At 51.0% G+C, this 23,550-nt stretch overlaps 1 protein-coding gene across 1 annotated transcript in view; it reads left to right on the forward strand.

Annotated features, from left to right (window-relative positions):
* The window catches only part of TG (thyroglobulin), a 244,730-nt gene that overhangs the window by 56,456 nt on the left and 164,724 nt on the right, over positions 1 to 23,550 (forward strand). The window contains exons 23-27 of the mRNA XM_040494469.1: positions 5,136 to 5,252; positions 5,808 to 5,923; positions 9,360 to 9,468; positions 14,349 to 14,540; positions 18,328 to 18,492. Coding sequence (XP_040350403.1) covers positions 5,136 to 5,252; positions 5,808 to 5,923; positions 9,360 to 9,468; positions 14,349 to 14,540; positions 18,328 to 18,492 — 699 coding nt within the window. The remainder of the gene's footprint in view (positions 1 to 5,135; positions 5,253 to 5,807; positions 5,924 to 9,359; positions 9,469 to 14,348; positions 14,541 to 18,327; positions 18,493 to 23,550) is intronic.

Raw genomic sequence — 23,550 nt, forward strand, 5'->3', positions numbered from 1 at the left:
GCCTCCACTGAGCCCCACCCTGTGCCGGGCACAGCTCTTCAACGAGGTGATGGGTGGGAAAGTCCTGGGTGAACCGATCGATACCTGTCGTAGAGCGCTCGGTGGGATGGGAGTGGGGTCAGGACTAGTTTAATCTCAATGGTGCCCTCCATTAGCTATGTCGTCTGAGCAAGCCACTCACCTTCAAGAGTTTCCTCATCTGCTGAATGGGGCTGTTAATGCCTGCCTTGCAGGGGGGTCGGTGTGTTAGGGGTGACATGACAGGAAGAGGTAATAAATGTTTCAGGACAAGGAGGAGATTCAGGTTAATCAAGGAGCAGGTGGAGACAGCCTGTAAGTGCCTTTAATTCTGACCTAAGTCTTCAGGACCCTGCCCTACCTTTCCATAGAGTCGCCTTCCTGCCTGGGGTCTGGCTTACCTTTGTAACCTTGACCAGGCGGAGCCGGTGCCGGTGGCCGGGGTCTCTCAGGTTTCCGTGTGAGGCGAGGGCCTGATGTGCACAGACTTACTACGTGCCAGGCCCCCTTGCGGAAATTTTAGACAGGCAGTCATGGGTGAACTTCACAGTGGGTCTGAGGGGTAGATATTATTATCCCCAATTATTTAGCTGAGGAAACAGAGGTGTGAATGTCTAAGCGACTTATTAGTCAGGATATAACATCCCTGGCCCGCGAGCCAGCGTGTACCTGACCCCCAAACCCGTTTTTTCCATGACACTGATCTGCTTCTACCTGGATTTAGCTGCTTCCTCATTAAGCACACACCTGCACACATGCACACGCACACTTGTACACACGCCTCACACGCGCACACTTGCACACGTAGCCTATCTGCTCTCTAGGGAAGTGGGTGCAGTGAATCACATACAACACTCGAGAAAATCCAAGAGGGACATTTTCATTTTCTTTTTTAATGTTTATTTTTTGGGAGAGTGAGTGAGAGAGAAAGAGAGGGATGGAGAGAGAATCTCAAGCAGGCTCCGCACTGTCAGTGCAGAGCCGGACGTGGGGCTCGAACTCACGAGCTGTGAGATCGGGACCTGAGCCGCAACCAGGAGTCGGACGCTTAACCGACTGCGCCACCCGGGCGTCCTGAGACATTTTCATTTTCTAACGCTCAGAACAATCATTTCCTTCTCTGGCAAAGCGCTAAAGATTCTCAAGGACTTGTGTGTGTGTGTGTGTGTGTGTGTGTGTGTGTGTGTGTGTGTGTGTCCCTGTGGATAAACTGCAAATCCAAGGAGAGTCTAATTATTTTTTCCAATATTCCTTTTCTTGGGCGAAAACTGCAATCAGGGGAGTTAAAGCTGGAAGGTGCCTTAGGCCACAAGGCAGGCCGATCTTACCTGCCCATCACAAATGAGGGAGAGGCGGGGAGAGCCGTTTGCTAGGCCCAGGCGACTCTGGGCCATCTGGGATTAGCACAGGAGTGCTTGCATTTTCACTCCCCTCCTCTTTGCTTCCCTGTCACCGCCTCAGCTGCCAGGATTGTAATCTGCATTTTGCAAAGCCTTAGATGCTTTGTTCAGCCCGGAGTACCCCCCCCCCCCCCAGAGCAGAAAGGACAGTGTCATCAGTAGCACCAGAAGCGTTAATGAGTAAGAGCTTAGCCTTGCCAGCTTCCATGATGCCTCCCCGAGGCTCTGGCTGATGAATAGCCTCCAGATTGGACCTTGGAGTCTCGGAGTCTCGGGCTTCTTATGCAAAGCTCGGAGGGAGTTTACTGCTCCCTCTCTGGATTTTCAGAAGGATTTCCATGTTAAGCTGGGTCCCCACTGGCATGTCAAAAGCCTCTTCTAGGAATCCAATCGGTTTGCTTTTGACGGGAGCTTCCTCTTTGAGAGTGAAATTGCAGTCCTAATTTTGAGGCATTTATCTTCCAGAAAAAAAGCAAAGGGTATAGAGGTCAGCTGTGTCCCTGGGGGAGACTGGTGGCCTTTCCACCCGCTTTGTCCGGGCCTGGGTTTCCCCCCATAGGGATTATACTGTCACCTCCCCTACCTTGTCCTCTTGCCCCAGGGTGGCCCCCCCACAGCCCTTTTTCTGCAGTGCTTCGCAACAATTATTCCAAAAGGCAATTCTGGGGGCACCTGAGTGGCTCAGTCAGCCAAGCGTCCGACTTCGGCTCAGGTCATGATCTCGTGGTTCGTGGGTTTGAGCCCCACCCACATTGGGCTGTCTCCTGTCAACACAGCCCACTCTGGATCTCCTCTCTCCCTCCCTCTCTGCGGCGCTCTGTCTCTCTCTCTCTCAAGATTAAATAAACATTAAGAAGAATAAAAATAAAAGGCAATTCGGTTTATGCAATGCCCTTCACCACCTTTCAGTGGTTCTGCATTGCTCTCGGAGTAAAATAAAATTGCATACCTCACTCTCCTCTCCGGATTCTAGCCTCCTTTGGATAGTATAATATCATCGGATATTCAGATAATATCATCCTTTGGGGCTAGAGTGGTACCTTTTCGTTCTATTCCAGAGTGGCTGGTGCTTGTTGACAGAATGAATGAATTGCTGTTATTATCTGGGCCTGTTTGAAATTCCTTCCTAAATGTGATCAGGGAAGGGGACTCTCCTGCCACCAGAAGTCCTGTAGCCAGTTTCACAAGCCCTGGCACTTAGGCAGGTGTCCTTGTCGGGGGGGTGGGGGGGGGTCGCCCGGCCAAAGGGACTTGTCACTTACTGAATTGTTATATACCAGGTTTTCCACATTCTTCTATTTAATCCCTACAACCACACAACCGGGCTCTCAGAGATTGAAATGTGCCCCAGGACACAGGGCCGATGAGGGGTGGTGGCGAAAGGACTTGGATGGGGGCTGACTCCAGAGCCAGCACTGCCTGCCTGGTCTCTTCCTGGCGGTCCCCTCCATCTTCTCTATACTGCCTGCGGCAAACCCTTTGTTTACCTACAGAGTTAGTGGTTTACTCTCTGACCTTGGCCCCTGGAAATATTGTAAGCTCCCCTTCCTTTAATTCTAGACCCCGTTTTCTAATTCTGCTTTTCATTGACCCGCACCAAAGGTTCCATATCGCACGTCAGGTGCCCAGAGGTATCAGCTGCTGTTGGGGTGGTGTCGTCTCCATAGGGTTCTCTCCAGGTTTTCGGGCGTTGCGGTGGTCTTGGCAGTCATCTGTTCATCAACGCATCCACCCAATAAACAAGAAACTCATGTTTCTGTCACAGGCTCAGGTAGTAGGTGTTCACGTACTCCCAGAACATTGTCCTTGTCTTGGAAAGAGACAGACGCGTAGCCATGATCACATATAATGGCTCTCGTGTTGACCCTCTATGCTTTCCAAGACATTTGTAAATATCTGCTAAGTCAAAACTTGGCAGGTGGGAAATTGTACCAATAGAATGGCTAAAAATTTGCCAGCTAACTCCGTATTCTATGGAATTATTGGCAACTTCGTGCATGGATTGTTTCTGTTCTGTTTGGCAATGAGCTTCCTCACCGAATTCTCTAGCGTGAAGAGACCTTCATCCCTGAAGGGTCCCTTTTGTGGAAGCCAGCAGATTGTCTAACTGGAGTGCTAAAGTGACTGCGTTTTCAGCCTCTGGGAAGACTTCAGCTGGAAATTGAGAGACCCGTCAAATTTTGTTTAGTCTCCTGCAATGTCGGGAGTATCCGTCCGTGCCAGTTACACCTGAGGGACAAAGGGCTGAATATTGTGTGGTGTTTGCTGGACCGGAGCCTGCAGTCTCTACAAACAAGATAACCAAGGGGTGTAAACACAGACAAAAGAGAGAAAGAGAGGAGAGCAGAAGAGTTGACTACGGGCCAAGCACATGAACTTGGCAACTTGAGTGATCAACACGGAAGGACTACCTTGTAAAATCAGAATTATTTTCTGCATCAGAATTTGTGAAGGTTTAAAGCCTGCTGTGTCTCTTATATTAGCATCCCCTTCTCCCGACTTTATCCCAAAAGCAATAAACTTTTTTTTTCCCTGCATTTATTACGAAAACGGAAAAAAGGTGGCTGGGTGGTCTTGAATTTATTGACGTGATAAAAACCCATCTAGACACAGGTCTGTTTTATAAAGCAACAGATAAGTAGGAGAATGGGTGTTCTTGTACGTTTAGAATTATGTCTGCAAAAAATTAATACTGGTCTACTTTGAGGCTTGGTTTCTGAGAGTTATTTGCAAAACGCTGACACCTCTGGGCATTTTTGGTTTTGGAAATGAGTCTCATTCCCGGAGGGTTATCTGCAGTGCTTTTTTGCTGGGTCAAGAATGAGTTCCGCGTCTCATCGCCTTGAGATCTTATATTTATTTCTTCTCCCCTGTTTAGCTCCAGGAGCATGTGGCTGTGTCATTCCTAGTGGAGAATTCAGGCGTGTTGATGGTAGCTAGAAAAACAGATGCTAGTATGTTACTTAAACACCTACTATCATGAAAACGCCTGAGCCACGTGTCACGTCTTCAGATTTACATGAACCCACATGTGCCTGTTTTATTTGTCTTTTAAAAGATAACTTACCTCTGGGGCTCCTGGGTAGTTCAGTCGGTTGAGCGTCCGACTTCGGCTCAGGTCATGATCTCGCACTTCATGGGTTCGAGCCCCGTGTCGGGCTCTGTGCTGAAAGCTCGGAGCCTGGAGCCTGCTTTGGATTCTGTGTCTCCCTCTCTTTCTGCCCCTAACCCACTCGTATTCTGTCTCTGTCTCTCTCAAAAATAAACAAACATTAAAAAAAAAAGATAACTTACCTCTTTCCAGAAAGAAGTAAACATTGTTTTCTGGAAGGAAAACTTTCAACAGCATAATTATAAGAAAATTTTCACTCAAAGATCAAGACACGAAAATATAAATTTAGATAGAAAAATCACCATCAGTGAGGAAAAAAAATGAGTGGTAAGGACTAGCATAATATTAAAATTTCTCCTTACCTCCTGACAATGAGGTTGCAAAAGGAGACATGAAAATACATAGCTTTCTGCATCAGATATGAGGCAGCATGCTGGAACTATTTTAAAAGGGAATTCCTCTCCTAGGGACATTTGTGTGACCAAGCACTGTGAATGAGACAGACACATAGACGTGATTTCTTGGCCTGGCATTCTTCCTGGCTTCTCTGTAGAGAAGCCTTCTGCCTTTCAGAGTCCAATGTCATCATTCTGCTTTTCTTTCAGTGATGCAGAAATTTGAGAAGGCTCCAGACTCTAAGGTGACCTTCCGTGCGGATGTCACTGTGGCGGGCAGGTCCAGAGTCCCTGGTTCTGGGTCTCCACTGACACAATGCTTGACAGGTAAGGGGTGCTGGGGAGCCGGGCGTGTGGGAAAATACTCTGTGCTGACCTGGGAAAGACAAATCAAATAAAACCACTGAAACTGTAATGAGAAAATACACTTTCTCAAAACATTTGGTAAATGGGTCAATTCCCCAAGTGTATATTCAATTCATAGTTTCACCTCAGAGTTCATAATGCATATACTACGTACTGAGAACATTGCTGTGCTAAATGTAAGGGAGCAGAAATGATGGACATCGGTTCCTTGTAGAGTTATTTGTCTGGGTCAGGAGAGCTGTCTGTCTGTACCAATGTCATGGCCAGAAAAGGGTGATAACAGCAATGATATTTATCGAGCATGTATGTTTACAAGGATTATCTCATAACCCTACAGTCTCTGAAGGTCATTGAAATCCATGTTACGGATGAGTGTGTGTGTGTGTGTGTGTGTGTGTGTGTGTGTGTGTGTGTGTTTGGGTGTGTTGGGGGCAGTGGGGGGGGGTGTATGTGTCCACCTGCCCTCAGCATCACCTGAGAGAGACAGGCACACTGACTGTCCCATGGTGCTTGCAGACTGTGCGCTGGATGAAGCCTGCAGCCTCCTTGCAGTGTCCACAGCGGGATCAGAAGTCTTGTGTGATTTCTATGCTTGGACAAATAACCACATGGCCTGCACAGCGTCTGCTCAGGTGAGGCATGGCAGCTGTGTGGGGGTTCTGCGTCTCGCCCTTTCTGTGTCAGACATGCTCTGATTGAGTGGACACCAGGCTGGTCAGGTGGTGGAATGAGACTGCCAGCAGCCGACCCCGTGTTGCGTCCATTTCTTCAAAGTGATGAGACTTGGGAAAAATACCCCAGTGGACCAGTGATGGCTCAGGATGAAGCTGTCCCGAGGAGTGTCCGTCTGAGCAGAATCGTTTCCTAACAAATGGGTCAGAGGGATTGTCAATGAGCACTCCCTTCTGTTACCCACTGGCAGCTTGGGCACTGGGCGTGAAGGGACGTTGTCCAGAGCCCTAAGTCCCACCTGTCTCTCTGAGTCCCGGACCCCAGCATTCCTTTCCATTGTAGAAGTAAAATATGATTATAGCTTAAGAAAGAAAAATGTTAAATATTAGTTAGAACCACATGAAATTGCTGTGTCTATAGGTCAAAGCTGGCAATTTCACCGTCACTGTGAATTAGGACCGAAGGGTACGCTAGCTCCGAACCACATGCAAATCTCCATTTTTACTGCCCAGTTTTTCATGGAAACTTCCAGAAAATTTCTATATGTTTATGAGCATCTTGTTGTGTTTGCTTACGTGTTAATATCTTACACTACATCTTCTTTTCTACCTTGGTTTTCTCACATAATGTTTAACTTTCTCCATCTTTAAAATGAACCTTGTTCTTTTTAATGGCAGCCTACCAGTCCATTCTGTGGATGCACATAATTCATTTCACATTTTTAAAGGGCATGTCGATTTGTTAGCAGTTCTGTGACATCACTGACACGGGTGGATTGCCTGCCCTTAGCACATGCACCTGTGCAGGTGTGTGAGTGTGTGTTCATAAGCAACATCGCAGGAAGGGGCTTGGAAGGTGGACCCCTGAATTTTAGGATTCCAGCCAGGTCTATATCTGCAGGATCTAGAGAGGAGGCAGGTAGGGGTCTTAGACTGAATCCCAAACCTTGTCCGTTTGGGGCTGTCAGACCACGTGCACGTTCCTCACCTCAAACTCTTTATCTATAACATGGAGGCTTGACCTCGCAAGCTTCTGGTGAGGATTCGAGAAGCTAACACAAAACACACAGCAGTGGAGGCAACGTTAAATCCCTTGAGTTTAAAGGTCAAAGCATGTTGGGGAGGATGGCCGTGACTTTATTATTTTTTTCACTACCATGGCCCAGACCTGCCTTCAGATGTATCAGGGGGACATGGGGGCGGTGGGCGGGGAGGGAGGATAGACTGGGACACTGGTGATAGTCGGCCAGGACCCGCTGGCATTAACGCTGTGGGACAGTACAGACTGGCTGCATTTAATTGCTGTCTGGGGCTTCCAAGTGCTGTCCCTTCACCTTGGCTGGTCCGAGTCAAAGTGACCCTACTAATGGGACACCTCTGTCCACACCTCCCAGAGACGCTTGGTAGTCGAGGGGCCTGAGGTCACAGTCAGTGACGGTGCTCCCTGGGCAGCTAGCTGCCAGGTCCCTGGGCATCTCTGATCTAAGGAGATTCTACTCCTCTCTCCCTCAGGGATCAGACCCGGCGTGCAGAATTATTAGTGATAGCAAAAGATAGCTGATAGCATCTATTGAGTGCTTACTAAGCACCTCGCATTCCTCTGAGCCAGAGTAGGAGAGTGTCAGTCGTTGGATCCTCCGATGCCCTGACAAGTATAGATTTTAGTCAATAAGAAATAAAACACTTCCTCATTAAAAAATAAAACTAACAAAGCCAAAAAGGAATGCACTCTCCCCCCAACTCCTTAGCCCACGAGAGACAGCCTCTTGCAGGGAGTGTTATTAGGAGGTGGCCCTGGAGCTTGGCTGCCCGGGTTTGGGTCCCAGCCCCACTGCTGACTTCCTGCCCTTCACCCCTTGGTTCCTCGGAGCCCTCACCTATGATGCAGGGTGGTAATGGCACCCCAGTTATCGCGAGGATTGAGTAAAGTCCTACGTGGAGAAGCTCACACGACAGTTTCTGCTGCAGAGTAAGAGCTCAGTGACCGTAATAGCTGTCACCACCGCTGTTAGTATTGTTAACAGGCAGGCAAGAAATGCCATCTCAGCCGTTCCAGGCTCCCCTGCAGGGCCCCGGGGCTCTCGGTGCTGTCCTGAGACACGGGGTCAGGTGTCATCATTGATGGGGAGTGACCTGGCCGGTCTACGCTGCCCAGTGTTGCAGCCACAGGGCCAGGCTCCTCGGAGCCTTGTGTCTGGGTTAGGTGTGGGGTGTGCAAGGGACCCTTTATCAAGGCAGGAGCCTCTTGTTTGGGTCTAGGCTGCAGGTGTATCATCCAGCTCACACTCGCCCCACCGCCTCCAGGGGCGGGGGGCCCTGCAGTCTGGGACCTGCCACCCACACCCTTCTCAGGAGTGCAGGGCCCTTTCCCTCTCGGGGACCCTGCTCCCCTCCCCAGGCCATCATCCCTCCACCGCACAGCCAGGAAACTCAGGCAACTCTGAGAGGGGGGCAGAACCCTGGGAAAAAACCACAAATTGATGAAAACAGATTTATCCTGCCCCCCCCCCCAGCCCCAGCAGAAGTTCTGGAAACAGGCAGAAAGAGGGATCCGAGATTAGCGAGAATGGCAAGGCGTTTGGACGTCTGACCTCATTTCCAAGCTTACAGACCTTCCCTTGATCCTCACTGGACGTGAGCTGTGCCCATAAGGATGCTTCTGCGTCCGTCCTCTCCTGCCACTCTGCCTCTCGAGATTGACAGTCTCTAAGAACCACAGGCTCTAGTCCTCAAAACACCACAGAATTTTATTTATTTATTTATTTATTTATTTATTTATTTATTTATTTATAACGTTTATTTATTTTTGAGTAGAGAGAGACAGAGCACAAATGGGGGAGGGGCAGACAGAGAAGGAGACGCAGAATCGGAAGCAGGCTCCAGGTTCCGAGCTGTCCCCACAGAGCCCCACACGGGGCTCGAACTCCCAGACCGTGAGATCATGACCTGAGCTGAAGTCAGAGGCTTAACCGACAGAGCCACCAGGAGCCCCAAAACACCACAGAATTCTTTGTCGTCACTTCTGCCTCTTACTTTGCTTAAAACCCCCTTCTTTTATTTCCAACTGATGAACTCTTACTCATACGTCAGTACCCCACCCAGATTCACTTTTGTTCTGGGAAAGTTTTCAAGCTCTCCTTTCTCAGGAGAATTACTCGTTCCCGCTTCTGTAATCACCTCCTCTTGACTTACATGTGTCTTTGCAGCTAACACTCTGGGCCGGAGTTTTCTGCTTCCGCGTCGGTGTGCTCCAATAGATGGGGAGAGACTAACGGGCAGGAATCTTCTATTTGTACCTTTGCAGCCCCAGCGCCTAGCCACGGTCAGAGTTTGGTGAATGTTTGTGGAACTGCAGTGACCATCTCTGGATAATAATGCATCCTCTTTCCATCTCCAGCATCAAGACACCCTGGGGAACTCAGAGGCCACCGGCTTCGGGAGTCTTAGGTGCCAGGTGACAGTGAGGAATGGGACTCCGGACTCTCCGGCTGTGTATTTGAAAAAGGGTAGGTTGGCTGAGCTAGATGGTTTGGGGCCTCGGTGGTTTAACTTGACACTCGTGTTTAGAGCTGCTTCCTGGCAGGGCAAGTTCAGGGAGGGGACCACACTGTCGGGACGGGGAGGCTTCCTCCGTAGGTGAGGAACTAAGTGACAGAGCAGACACAAGGGGTGTCGATGAGCAGGGAGCATCCCCAGCAGGGGTGTGGACTCCAAGCTCCCTGCAGCTGCCTCTCTCACGCCTTCCCTTCCCGTTGGTCTCCACCCTCCCCAGAAGTTACCAGACCTCACAAGGGTCCAAAACCTCCAAGGACTGTCTCCCTCACCAACCGGGGCCTCCTAGAGCTGCAGCACGCTTGCATATTACCTGGGGGGTTCATAAAAATGCAGATGCTGAGTCAGTAATTCTGCCTTTCAAATAAGCTCTCGGGGAGGCCTGGTCCCCCGGCCTCAAGTTGAGTAGCAAGGGCATATCCTCGCAGTTTACAGCTCACTTCCCTAGACTTGTTACATCCACCTTCATAGAAATTCTTCGAGGAAAGCGAAACAGGGATCATAGCCCCTGTTTTACAGATGAGGAGACTGAGGCTCAGAGAGATTAAAAGAGTTTCACAAGGTCTTACTGTTAATCAGTTGGGGAAGTGGGTGAGAACCCAAGTGTGTCTGAATTCCCCTACGTGGCTTCACAGAGCGGGGACAGGGAAGCCGCCCTCTTCTGCCCTGTCCTGCTCGCCTCCATCAGGGCCAAGAGAGGTTGGGAGCCCTGGGCCACAGCTAGGCTCCCCATGAGCTGCGGCACATGGCTGGTCCCTGCTCCCCGGGCCCTCCCTCACTCGGTTAAGGGTGAGGGCGCTGGAGCCCGCCTGCCTGGGCTGACCCCACTCTGCCACCTACTAGCTGTGGCCAAGGTCCTTGACGTTCTGGGCCTCCAGTTCTTCACTGGCAGAGTAGGAGTCACAAGTGAAGCGAGGAGATTGGAAGGTTGGGGTGAGGTGACCTGTGCCGTTAGAGCATGGTGCAGATTTCTCAGACCGACTTTGTTCTTGCTGACACGTTTCCTGATGACCCGAGGTAAGGGCACAAACCAGAAGGCGGCCCAGGGGGCCTGACTGAGGATCTGGGGGGCGGACTGGGGAGTGGCAGGCATGCCATTCTCGCAGATCTGTAGCTCAGGTGGCCTGGCTCCCAGCAGCTTCAGACTTGTGCAACGTGGAGACGATGCCACAGTCCAGACCCAAGGCCTCGGCTGGCCTCGCACGGTCTGCAGCCCATGGCAGAGACAAGTGCGTGTGGCTTTTTGCCTCTGGCCCTTCCTTCGCCTAATGCCTCCATCCTGTCTTAGGGGAGGGCTCCCTGGGAGAGTAGAGTTCAGCAGAGCTGAGATTTCTCTCATCTGTGGCCAGGGGGGACTAGAATTCCTGCCCCAGGGTTTCTTCCAGTTATTTTTTTATCCATTACAAAACGTAACAGCACATAGAGACTTTATTTTTGTCTAAGAAGGACAACCAAAATAAAACAAGTAACCCCTCCCCAAAATGTTCTTTAAAACCAACCCTTGGAGTTTCATCGCATTTTTTTTTAATGTGATTGTATTTCTTTCTAAGTGTTTGTTCTTATTTTTTTTCTCCTCATCTCTGATTGCAAGGGAAACGGAGACTCTTTCTTGTTGCCAAACTAAATCAGTGTGTTTCTTACTTTTTTTGTTTTGTTTTGTTTTACTTTTTTTATGTTTATTTTTTTTTTTTTTTTGAGAGAGAGAGACAGAGCATGAGTGGGGGAGGGGCAGAGAGAGAGGGAGACACAGAATCTGAAACAGGCTCCAGGCCCTGAGCCATCAGCACAGAGCCCAACGTGGGGCTCGAACTCACAAACCACGAGATCATGACCTGAGCCGAAGTCGGACGCTTAACCGACTGAGCCACCCAGGAGCCCCCTACTTTTTTTTTTTTTTTGAAGCAGGAAATGCACAGACACAGACGTTCTGCTTCCTAGGAGAGCCAACACAGAAGGGATGTTCAGATTCCTGCCTCCTCCCCTGATCAGGAACCACTTCTTTAGTTTGCGTGCCATAAAGGGCGTAAGATGTCACAGCTGAGGAGGGATATACGTGGCTTTTGAAAGCCTCCCGTGTCAGTGGTGCTTAGTAGGTAGGCAAGCACATCCATTCACACACCTGACCCTAAGCGACCTGGAAGACGGGACACCTTGGTCCATCTCCCAGTACCATTCTGTCTCCGTGCACCTAAAAGCTGTGGCTGGGAACGTGGAGGAGAAGCCATGTGATCTTTCAGAATCAAAGGAAGACAGTGCTCAGAGGTTCCTTCTAGACGGCCTAGCCCAACCCCCTAGTTTCACAGAAGAGGTCTAGAAAGAGGAAGCACCTTGCCCCTGCATCAGGGTGGAACCTGGGACTTCAGGGCATAACCGCTTCCAGCTCTGAGATTTCCCCCAGACCTGCTCTGTTGTCTAGGACTCGACCTCGTGTGGACCAGCTCGGCACTGGCACTTTTCGTAAATATTTACTGAGGCGGGATATGCACTTTGGCAGGCACTGTGGATGCAGCTGTGAACAAAACAGACAGAATGACTGCTGAAGGAATCGATCCAGCAATAAGATCATTTCCGAGGGTTCTAAGCGCTTTCGTGAAAATAAAACAGGGCATTGGGTCAAGACAGACACGGACATGGGCTACTAAGGCGGTCAGGTTCACGGAGACAGGAAGTAGAACAGTGGTTACGAGGGATGGGGGAGGGGATGGACGGTCAGTGTTGGATGGGTGCAGAGTTTCATTTTGGGCTGAGGCAAAATAATAGAGACGGATGGGAGTGATGATTGCACAACAGTGTGAAGGTACTAATGCCATCAAAGTATCCACTTAAGATGGTTACAATGGTCAATCTTATGTGACATGTATTTTATGACAACTTAAAAAGGAAATGAAAGAAAAACGTTAATTGCTAGAGGTTGGCCAGGGAAGGAGCCTCGGAGGAGAGGACGTTGGAACTGAGACCTGAGGCGGAAGAAAGAAGAGGCACTTACATGAAGACCTCAGGGCAGGGGGTCCCCGGTGCCGGGCAATATGGCGGATACCGGGGGTGGGGCTGAGAGATAGCCCTACAGTCCAGGGCTGCGGTCCCATGGAGCTTTCTTCAGTGATGAGCATGTTCTATAAACCCTTGCTGTCCAAAATGGCCACACGTGGCCACCAGCACTTGGAATGTGGCTACTGCAACATGAATTTTGGAGAACTGAAACAGACATTTAAATAGTCACGTATGGCCAGCGACTATAGGGTTGGCCAGCAGGGAATGGCTCTGGGGAGTCTCAAGCTGGTTACGGAAGCAGACACTGTCTCGAGTAGCTTAAATACGGGGTGAAGGATGACGGAGCCTTGAGATCTAGGGAGGGAGAAACGAATTCTAACTGTAAAAATCAGGGAGATGGGGCCTTGAAATGAGGCTGGGTTTTGGTGACAAGGATGGGCTGGGGCTTTTCAGGAGCCAGTGAGAGGGCGGTCAGGCAGAAGGGGCGGAGTGAAGCAATGTGAGGGGGCAGAAGATGTGGCCTTCTGGAGACCTGGAAAATGCTGAGCATCAGCCAAGTGGCAGACCCATTGCTCAACCCGTTTATGTACGGTCTATCTTTTTATCCCCTCAACATCCAGGAGGATGACACGCTGTCATCCCCATTGTACAGAAGGGGAAGCTGAGGCTCTGAGGTGCCACAAGGATTTGCACCCAAATCTGTCTCATTCCAAGGCTTGTGCTCCTGGGTTCCTCACTCTAAGCCTCTCCACTACTTCCGGGGGCCTGAGTCGGTTAAGTCCTGGTGAACGGCAGGGTGGAGGGGAGGTCAGGATGGGGAAGGCCTTCCGTCTGCCACCCACCAGCTGTGTAAACCCAGGCAGGACCGTTCACTCGTTCAGGCTCTCTTGCCTCACATGTGAAAGGGACATAATAATAGGATAGACATTTTGGCCGTAGATCTATATATATCCCTCCCTGAAAAATCTCGTCTTTGCACAATGATGCTCTCAAAATAGCAGGGCTTATGGGAAAACTAGAGTGAGGGACAGGCAAAACCCAAACCTTGCCATTTTTAACTGAGGACTGACAGAAGCTATCACAGTCCTATTTAAAATGCTAGCACAATTTTTAAAAAGACATCGAATCCATCGCAGAGCGATGCCTCAGTAAATGCTAAAAGAGCCACGTAGCTTGATGTGGGAGGGAGGAGGGAAGGGGGGGGAGTCTGCCGAGTTAGGGAGGGGAAAATTGGAATTGTCGCTTTGGAGGCAGAGACGGTGGCCAGAGGAAGAACGTTGGCCAGTATGCGCTGTGTACCCTACCGTGTTTCTTGCAGCCGCGCTCCGCTGTGTTTGCGTGTGCTGTGTGCACCTGCCGTTTGACGTGCCGGGAAAACCGTAGATCGACCGATGTGACTCCAGCGTCACAGCTTCTCGCCCGGCCTGAGTTGGAAGCACAGAAGCGCGTGTGGTAGCGGGCAGGGCACGCTGAACCTCACCCATAGGGCAGTGAAGACGAAGTGAGGTCGCGTAGGCAAATCACGTGTCACGGTGTCTGTGTGCACAGTTGGAGCTCAATAAATGTTTGCTGGTAATGGTAGAAACAATAATAGGTGTCACTTCTCCACGCATCCCCTCTAGCGCTTCAAAGATGTGAGGGGCGTCTGTCCAGGTCTGCTGGGCTCCCCCTCCTTCACGCATGGGAAATCCAGAAGTTTCGCGGTGCAGAGAGCGTCACATCTTGGACTCGATGCTGCCCCTGGCCCAAACGGAGGGTCCGTTGTCACGTGACCCGTAAACTGTGGCGGACTCCGAACTGTTTTCAGATCTTTAAAAAAAACTTTTTTCTGCCTTTTCCCCAGGCCAAGAATTCACCACAACAAGCCGGAAGAGCTTCAAGCCAACGGGCTTCCAAAACGCGCTCTCTGGAACGTACGGGGCCGTCGTGTTCTCAGCCTCGGGAGCCGATCTGACCGGGGTTCATCTCTTCTGTCTTCTGGCGTGCGACCGTGATTCGTGCTGTGATGGCTTCATCCTTGCACAGGTCCAAGGAGGTAACTAATGTGGCAGTGAGGACGGGGGCCCTCCGGTGCCAGGACCCGTGGTCTGACAGGAATAAGCAGGGTCGCAGAAGCCAGGATATACAACGTGGAGACGGCGTGGGGAGTCACAGCACGAGGTGACCGCTTAGCTTAGGCAGACCCGCGGGCTTCAGTAGAGGTGGTTTTGATTCTAAGAAGAATTGTAAGCCTTTGAAAGTATTTTTTTTTAATTAAAAACAATGTTTTTTTGAGAGAGAGTGTGAGTGGGGGAGGGACAGAGAGAGAGAGAGGGAGACACTCTGAATCCGAAGCAGGCTCCAGGCTCTGAACTGTCAGCACAGAGCCCGACGCGGGGCTCGAACCCATGAGCTGTGAGATCATGACCTGAGTTGAAGTTGGACGCTTCACAAACTGAGCCACCCAGGTGCCCCGCTAATGACAGTGTGAAGGAAAGGAATGCCATGATCAGATACGAATTTTGACACTTTGTCTTGAGAAGGTGATAGATGGGGAGTTGGAGTAGATGTGGAGTTCAGTGAGGAGTTACACCCTGCCGTCCAGGTGAGAGGGGGTAGCTTGGGCTGAGGGGACAGCAGTGGAGATGAAGAAAAGGGGACAGATTCAAGGTATCAATAGCAGACAAACTGACAGGACTTTGGACATGAGTATTGAGGACCATTCTTGGCTCTCCAACTTGTTCACCTAGATAGCTTGCTTGTGTAGTGAATGATGGGAGATGTTGGGTTTGGTAACGGGAGACAGAGATTTGGGAAGGTCATGAACCCATTTACACTGTGCTAAGTTTGAGACGCCTTTAAGACAGTCACAAGGTGGGACTGAGCTTTTGGGGACGAAGATCCAAAGCTCAGAGGGGGAGTCAGGGCGGGAGATGGAAAGGCGTGCGTTCCCGGTGTTGAGGAGGTATCAGAACCGTGGGTATGGGTGGGATTTCCTTGGAGGCGGGCCCGGGGTGAGAAGGTCAAGGGTGATGGGGGCCGACCCCTGGTGAACACCTACATGATGGGGAGAACCTTCGAAGAAGATGGAGAACTAGCAGCCAGACAGCAGGGAAGAGACCCGGGAGGGTGGTGCCTCACGGAAGCCGTGGTGCAGAGGGGTGACACATGGAGGAATTTTGTCAACAGACTTGAATGCTGCCCGGGGTTCAAACAGGGTGTTTGCTGAAAACGCTGAGGCTAGCTCCCTGTGGTCTGCGGGGGCCGAATGAGAAAGTGTTGCAGTGATAGGGCAGGAGCCTGGACTGGACCAAGTTAGAGTCTAAAATTCCTTTTAGGCCTGATGCTCTGTGATTATATGATGTGCATTCGTGTTAGTGTTTAGGTAAGCAAAAGTATATGCAGAGAGAGAGAGATTAAACCCACACGGACACGTGTAAGCATGGACATGTGTGTCAGCGTGTGTGTGTGGGAAACACTGCAGTTCAAATCAAGGATGCCTTCTGCCTTCTTTTCCGAGGATACCACAATTTCCCCAGATGCTCCATTACTCACCCAACCATATGGTTTTTCGAGTTGGAAGGTTCGTTTCGCTTTCCTTAGAATCCTATATGGAAGAATTATTGTGTTCCATGGAACAGTGAGCCCACAAAATCCTTTTTTCCATGACATTTCTGGCTAGCAGCTCGCTTGCTTTTTCCTCCAAGCGTAACCTGTGATCCGTGATTTATGCCCAGCTGACCGACCACCTCACAGCGCCGCGAGTTAAGCTCTCCTCGAGACACACATAAAACATCAAGGCAGATGTTTTCCCCAGTCTCGCCCGACGGGCAGATTTGGAGCTTTAAATTATGAAAGTGCTGGCTGGGTCTGCCGATGGCCGGGAACAGAATCCTGCTACCGCAGTCTGGAAAGTCATTTAACTTTCTGGTGGATTCCCCCCTTCCCCCTGCCTCAGTGGCTTTGTTTCCACTGACTAGTAAGGACAATTCGTGAGGCTTCTGTACCTACGTGTCAGTGGGGGATTCTTGGAAGCGGGGCTCAGAGGGCCTCGCGCGGCTCATGGTACACGGGCGTGTACCCGAAGCGGGCAGTGTGTGACCAGCAAAAGGGACTTCCAATCTCTAGCTGGCACCCATGTCTCAGACACACGGAGATCTCGTTGACACTTTAGCACTAAAGGACAAAGCTGCGTGGGTTTTGCTTTCCAAGGTCTGGAGCAGAAGGAAAAATCTACCCGCCTCTTGTTTAATCCCATGAGTCTGCGTCTTGGCTTGTGAGAGGACGGCCCTAGTGCTCAGACTTCCTCTGGGCCCTCAGCGGGCTCCTCCCGGCCCCCACTGAGGTCCCAGGCCCTCGCTGCCGGCTGGCTATTCCTCAGTAGCTAGCCAAACCAGTCCCCTTTCCCATGCCTCTGCTTCCTCATCCGTGGAATGAACTGGGCTCACAAGGCGAGGGATTCTAGAATCCATCCGGGCACCAGAATCACCTGCGGTGTTGTTTACAGATGCTAATTCCCAAATGTCACCACCTCCCACCCCTCCAAGACCTACAACCTACCTACCCGCCTACAGAGTCAGAAACCCTGTGGTTGGTGCTGAGGAACGAGCATTTTCAGAACTCTCCCTGTGCTGTCGATCAGATCGGTCGCAGCCCCCTGGTTGGAGAACCACCAGTCAGAGGGCCTCGAAGGTGGTGTTTGCTGCTGCTGATTTTTTGGCAACTGCAGGTTAAAAGTGGCCAGGGGGGGGGGGGGGGGACAGGACGTCAGATTCATAAGGCAGGCGTCTGCGGCATCTACTTTGGGGAGATTTGGTGACAGATGAGTTAGAAATGCTATCTGGCTTTGGGTAGAAACGAGGATAAGGAGGATGGAATGATGAGTATTTCCTTTTTTTTTTTTTCAGGAGAATCTTAACAACTATACTACCTAATGGGATTATTGACCAAAATGATATATAGGGGCACCTGGGTGGCTCCGTTAAGTGTCTCTTGAATTCGGCTCTGGTCATGATCTCATGGTTCGTGGGACTGAGCCCCACGTCCGGCTCTGCACTGACAGCACAGAGCCTGCTTGGGATTCTCTCTCTGTCTCTCTCTCTCTTTCTCTTTCTCTGCTCCTCCCCTGCTCATGTGCTCACTCTCTCCCTCAAAATAAATAAATAGACACTAAAAAAAAAATAAAACTTCAGATATTTATATATTCAAGACAAAATGGTCTGGTGCCTACCCTAGTTAGAGATACCTCCCTGCACGTCCCGGACACGCGGGCACACAGCCTGTGCTTGAATGCCTCCGGAGACAAGGAGCTTGCTTCCTGATAGGGAAGTTTGTGCTGTTGGTGCAGGGCTCTTGGTTTTTCATAGTTCCTTACTTTGAATCTGAGTCCCTTCAAGGTTGATGCGTGTGTGTGCGTGTGTGTGTGTATCTGAGGGGTGGCGGGGGGCTGCTGTTTATTTGCTCCAGGCCTCAAAAAAGCTCTGCATGTGGTGGGGGTAGAGGAGGAGGACAGAGGATTCTGGCACCGAGACCCCCAGTGGTGTTGAGGTGTCGTCACTGCTGCTGACCCACGAAGAAGGCCTCTGACGCACAAGGAAAGTTCGGCAGTCGCACTGGTGGCTCTTCCTTGGGCAATTTGCCCCAGTGGCAACTGCAGGCCTATCAGGGAAAAGTAACCCAGTTGAAGACCAGGCTCCTGAGTTCCAGGGTCCCTCTGTGCTCCCGAGGAATTGTTACCTGTCCCCATCCTCCAAGCCTCTCGGGGCACAGACGTGAGTCCCTGGTGGGCGGGGGCCTTCCTGTCTCTATCACGTCAGCCTCTCTTCCCTCTCGTGACTCTGCAGGTCCCCTCATCTGCGGGTTGCTGAGCTCCCCCGACGTCCTGCTTTGCAACGTCAAAGACTGGAGGGACCCCACGGAAGCCAGGGCTAATGCCACGTGTCCGGGTGTGACATACGACCAGGGGAGCCGCCCGGCGACACTGCGGCTGGGAGGCCAGGAGTTCGAGAGTAAGTCTCCGCCTTCGGCTTACGTTCCTTCAGAAAGAATTTTCCTCAGCAGCAAGGTCTTCTGCCCCTCCCCTGAGAGCCCTCCTTGTACCCTGAGAAATTTCTCCTTCTGAAAAGAAACTGGACCAAAGATGCTGCATAAAACTCGCAGACCCCAGGGTGGCTGGAGGGGGGGGTCTGGCTTCGCCGGGAGGCTACTCTGTTGCAGGTGGTCCCGGTACCAGCCACACTGCCCATTCTAATTCCAGGGGTGCAAGAGACTGTGCCCCTCCCCCCGCCCCCCCACATGGGCTCCATTGACAGAAATCACCATCCGGCCCGTGCCTTCCTCTTCTTTCTTTCTTTCAGAAGCTCTTCCAACCTTTCCCACAAGCCTAGAAGCCTTAGATCTAGAAGTCGCTCTGAGATCGTTTGCCCGCCCCCTCATCTCACAGGGATAGGCATTGGCGAGGCGGCCAGTCAGATCTCCTCTCTGCCCGCCCCAGCCCTGCCCTCTCGGCAGGTGTCCCTCAGGGAAGAGTCCTGAGCTGGAGACTGACCACAGCAGCAACACTCAGTACGGTCAGGACCGGCGGGCTCAGCATCACCAGAAGCTCCTTAGAAACACAAGTTCTCAGGTCCCGCCCCGGACCCCCAGGGTGGCCCCAGGAGTGTGTTCTAACCGGCTGTCTAGGATCATGCTATGCCTGCCGAGTTTGAGAAGCGTGAGAAGCACTGACGAGGTGACCTGGGAGCTTCCTTCCGACCCGAACAGTCGGAGTTTATAGTGAGAACAGGGCCCAGGGATCCCTCGCTCCCGGTTCCTCTGTGAGGTTGGTGGCAGCCTGGCTCCCTCTCTGTTTTCCTGCCAGCACGTGGTCCCAGCCCACCCTCTGCGACGGGAGGGGTGAAAGCCGCACGGGTGTCGGCTGGACAGGGCGGGGAAGGGGCTGCGGGGAGGTCAGAGAGCCCTTGGAGATTCCTGTCTCTACAGGACGTGGCGGCCACAGTCTCCTGCCTCCAGGGGAGGCCTGCAGGACCTGTTGCTCAGTGGACGGCAGCTCTTGGGGTTCTAATGGCAGACAGCTTGCCACCTCCTCCAGCAGCCCTCCCTGACTACCCTGTAGAGTTTGTTGCTTCCTCCGCCGCAGAGCATGACACACAGTTTACGAATCCCTCTGTCGGGCAGTGTGGGGGGCCGTGCGGGGGGCAGTGCCCTGCAGGTGTGCCTCTGCCTGTCCACGGGTCTCACTTGCCAGCCGGGAGTGTGCCTGTGGTGGTGAATCCCAGCTTGGGACCCCGCGTGTGTGACCTGGGGCCGGTCAGTAAAGGTCTTCAGGCCTGATGGCTTGGCTACAAAACGGGGTGAGGACAGGACCCATCTCCCTGGGCTGTGGTGATGGCGGAAAGGAAGATATTGGCGGTAACACAGACGTGTCTCCCATCGTGCGTGCGATGAGCCAACCCCTGCTCTAAGGGCCCGGCCACTGCTAAGGCACGTACCCCCCACACGGTGCTTGTGGGGAGGCACTGTTACCAAGGCTCCCCGTTTTACAGCTGAAGAAACTGAGGCACACAGAAAGCAAAGTCTTCTTAAGGGCTCAGAACTTCCAAGTAGAAGGGCTGGGACCCGACACGGGGTGATGTGGTTCTAAAGCTGATGGGCTTGCCCACTTCTCTGTAGTGGACGCTGCGGATAATACAGCTGTTTGAGGACTTTGTAGGGTGTCTGACACTTAGTACTGATGTTAGATACTATTATTTTCATTCTTAAAGTTGTCACTGCGTTTTGCTATTTTAAAGACCTGGACCGTGTCTTACTAATTTCTGGATCCACAGCGTCAAGCATGAAACCTGGTGTAGAGAATACACATAATACCTGTGGAGTGACTATTTACCAAAGCCTGAACAAAAAATATTGCCTAATTAGGTGGGATTCCATGAGGCTTAGTTTTCTGGGGGGTAAATAAAATCAAACAACTTATTTATAGGATAGACAGTGAACATATGGTATCCATTATTCTGAGAGGTAGCCCAGGGTGAAAACAAGCATTTGAAGAGAGACGTATGATATGTTTATGGGCAGTAAATCCAGAGTGAATTGCTTACCATGGAGCATGTGCTTGGTGTGTGCCCAAGAAATAAAGAATGTGTCCTTGTCTGGCCTCCCTGAGAAGGAGTGATTACCAAATGACTTTTGAAGTTTCGGGTTCTTTCAGTGCTCTGTGTGTCTGTGTGTATTTTGAGGTGCGGGCAAAGGTTTCTTTTTTGTTTAGTATTTTTCATGGTTTTTTTTTTTTTTTTTGAAAGAGAGAGTCTAGCTTGAGTGGGGGAGGGGCAGACAGAGGGAAAGAGAGGATCTGACGTGGGCTCCGAACTAACAGTAATGAGGGGCTCGAACTCACAAGCTGTGAGATCACGACCTGAGCCGAAGTCGGACGCTTAACCGACTGAGCCACCCAGGCACCCGTGGTGTGGGCTAAGTTTTACGAAGGGTGTGCTTGGATGGGGATTTCAGGCACCCTGAGGTATATTCATGATGTTCCAAATTAAGAGTTGCCTTATTACACAGACTGATCAGGAGGCCCTCTCCAACTGGGAACAGCAGGGCACAAATCTTCCTGTCGTGGTAATTGGTCAATTCTAAGTACAATTAATCCCTGGGAAAAGAAATGAGATTTAAGTTCTTACTAAGATGTGAATAGCTGATAGATTCCCTTTTCTAAGAACAGATATTGATAGAAGGAAAGAGGAGTGAGGATTCCATGGGTCCAGACGGCAGCACGGGAGGCCACAGCAAGGATCGAAAGCACATGGGAAGGAGCTGGGGACAATCCAGACGAGCTCTGCCCCTCTCAGCCCCTGCCTTCCCATTTAGCCATTGGTTAGATGGTCTCGGCAATACACACTCTGGAATTAGACCCCGTATTCAAATCCCAGTGTGGCTGCCTGTACTCCTTGTATGACCTTTCTGGGCCTTGGCTTTCCCAGTTATAAAGTGCAGATAATGATGACTTTGGGCCCTTAGGGGGGTTGGAAGGATTAAGGGAGGAGTGTGCGATGAGGCACTGGAGTGATGCTCGCAGCGAGGTGGGCACTCAGTAGATACTAGAGATTATGGAGCAGTGGCCTGCCCTGAAAATACCAGACACGAATCTGCTTTTCTCCTCCAGCTCCGCGGCCTCGCTCGAATGCACATTAACCTCTCCTAGCCTCAGCGTCTCCATCTATAAAATGGGGGTATGCTTTTTTGTATGTTACGGAGTGAAGTGCTCATATTCCCTCTAGGCCATAGTTGAAGGCATTGCTTTCTGAACCTCAAGTCCCGGGTCCCCTGACGGCACATCCCGCAGAGGCACCCTGTAGGACTTCTGGTCTGGACGTCCGCTTTCATCCGTCAGCTCGCGGGTCCTTCGAGGGGGCTGGTTCAACAGCTAGCCTGGTTAATGGAGAATCAGCCTTTACGTGTATAAGCGAGTTGATTGCCATTTGTGGGAAATTGTAACCCAGTGGAATACACTGAATCAGACGGGAAGCACATCAGAATCCGTGTTGCGTTTTGCAAAACGCTTTCACACCGAGCTGCTCACTGATGCTTTTGACACTTGGGGGAGGCAGCTGGTCGCATCACAGTTGTACGCACGAGAGTGCAGTCACAGCTGTGATGTGGTGTGCTTAAGGAAACTGTCATTGCTGGCACCTGCACCTTAAACTTGGGAGACCAGAGCTATCAGCGAAAGCTCTCCCCACCGCCCCCTTGGTGCCACTTGCTTGGGTTACTTGAGTGATTCCAGCAAATTAAGGAGTCCAGTGATGAAGAATGTTGCTCCTCGGCCATCTCTCTGGGCTTGTCTCCTCCAGACATTGGGTCATTAATGTCAGCTTCTTGCATGTTCTACTTTGAGGATTATTTAAAAAAATTTTTTTTAATGTTTCTTCATTTTTGAGAGAGAGAGAGAGAGAGAGAGAGAGAGAGAGAGAGAAGCGAGCATGAGTGGGGGAGGGACAGAGAGAGGGAGACAGACAGACAGAATCTGAAGCAGGCTCCAGGATCTGAGCCTGACGTGGGGTTCCAACCCACGAACCATGAGATCATGACCTGAGCTGAAGTTGGACAACCAGCCGACTGAGGCCCCCAGGCGCCCCCAGAATGCCTCTTTAGCACGTTTCTCTTCATTTGTTAAGCCAAACAAATACCAGGTTCACATCAAACAAATACACCCACAAAAAACCCCCACAAATTACGGAGAGGCCGTTTTATCCAATATGAAGGCCCAGTGCTTTTCCTGGTTGTGAGATTTCACTTTCCCGTCATCAGATTTCTGTTTAAACATCTCCCTCAAGATCAGAACCCACCCACGGTCGGCATCTCCCGCATTGCCAGTGGGCATCTTTGGATGTTTCAACTACTTGGTGCTGGCTGGGTCCATCTTCCCTTTTCTAAGAGGAAAGTCTTGGAAAGCTCTGGAATGGCTTATGGCTCCTTTCTCACAATGTCTTGAAGTGCAAATGAATGAAAACAGGCAGATTAAATGTCCCCTAATGTCCACAGAGACTTGACATTTGACAGGAAAACACAGGCCTTGGCAGAACACCCCTGGCTTTATCCTGAATCCCAAAGGCTTCATGCTTTGGGCAATGGTGAGGCTCAGGCCGATGGCTGGCATCCCCTTTGCAGGAGTCTGTTTTGTATCAGCGATTGCTATTGTCTCGGGGTGCCGGGAGCTTGGTGGAAAAACTTAACAGTGCCTCTGTGATGCTCTTTGTCACCAAATGCATTTGGAGTTGATGTCTGATGAGCATCTATAAATAGGCTGACCCTCCTAGTTATTTACAGGAGCTATCCATGTGCTTAGCACTAAGCAGAGCCTGAGACAAGGATTCGAGAGTGCAGTTTGTTTAGGAGGCGCAAAGAATATACGGTGGGCTCTGAAACCTGGGCTTTCTGGCTTAGGATGCTGCCCACTCCCAGGCTGTAGATTCAAACTGAGCCCCCACTCCCACCCCAGACACAGCACATGACCTCTGCAGAAGTGTTTTGAAATATATTAAGACCACACAGCACCCATCAACCCCCAA

This window comes from Herpailurus yagouaroundi, unplaced genomic scaffold (assembly GCF_014898765.1).
Source record: "Herpailurus yagouaroundi ecotype Mexico unplaced genomic scaffold, PumYag 186, whole genome shotgun sequence".
In the NCBI taxonomy this organism is placed as follows: Eukaryota; Metazoa; Chordata; class Mammalia; order Carnivora; family Felidae; genus Herpailurus; species Herpailurus yagouaroundi.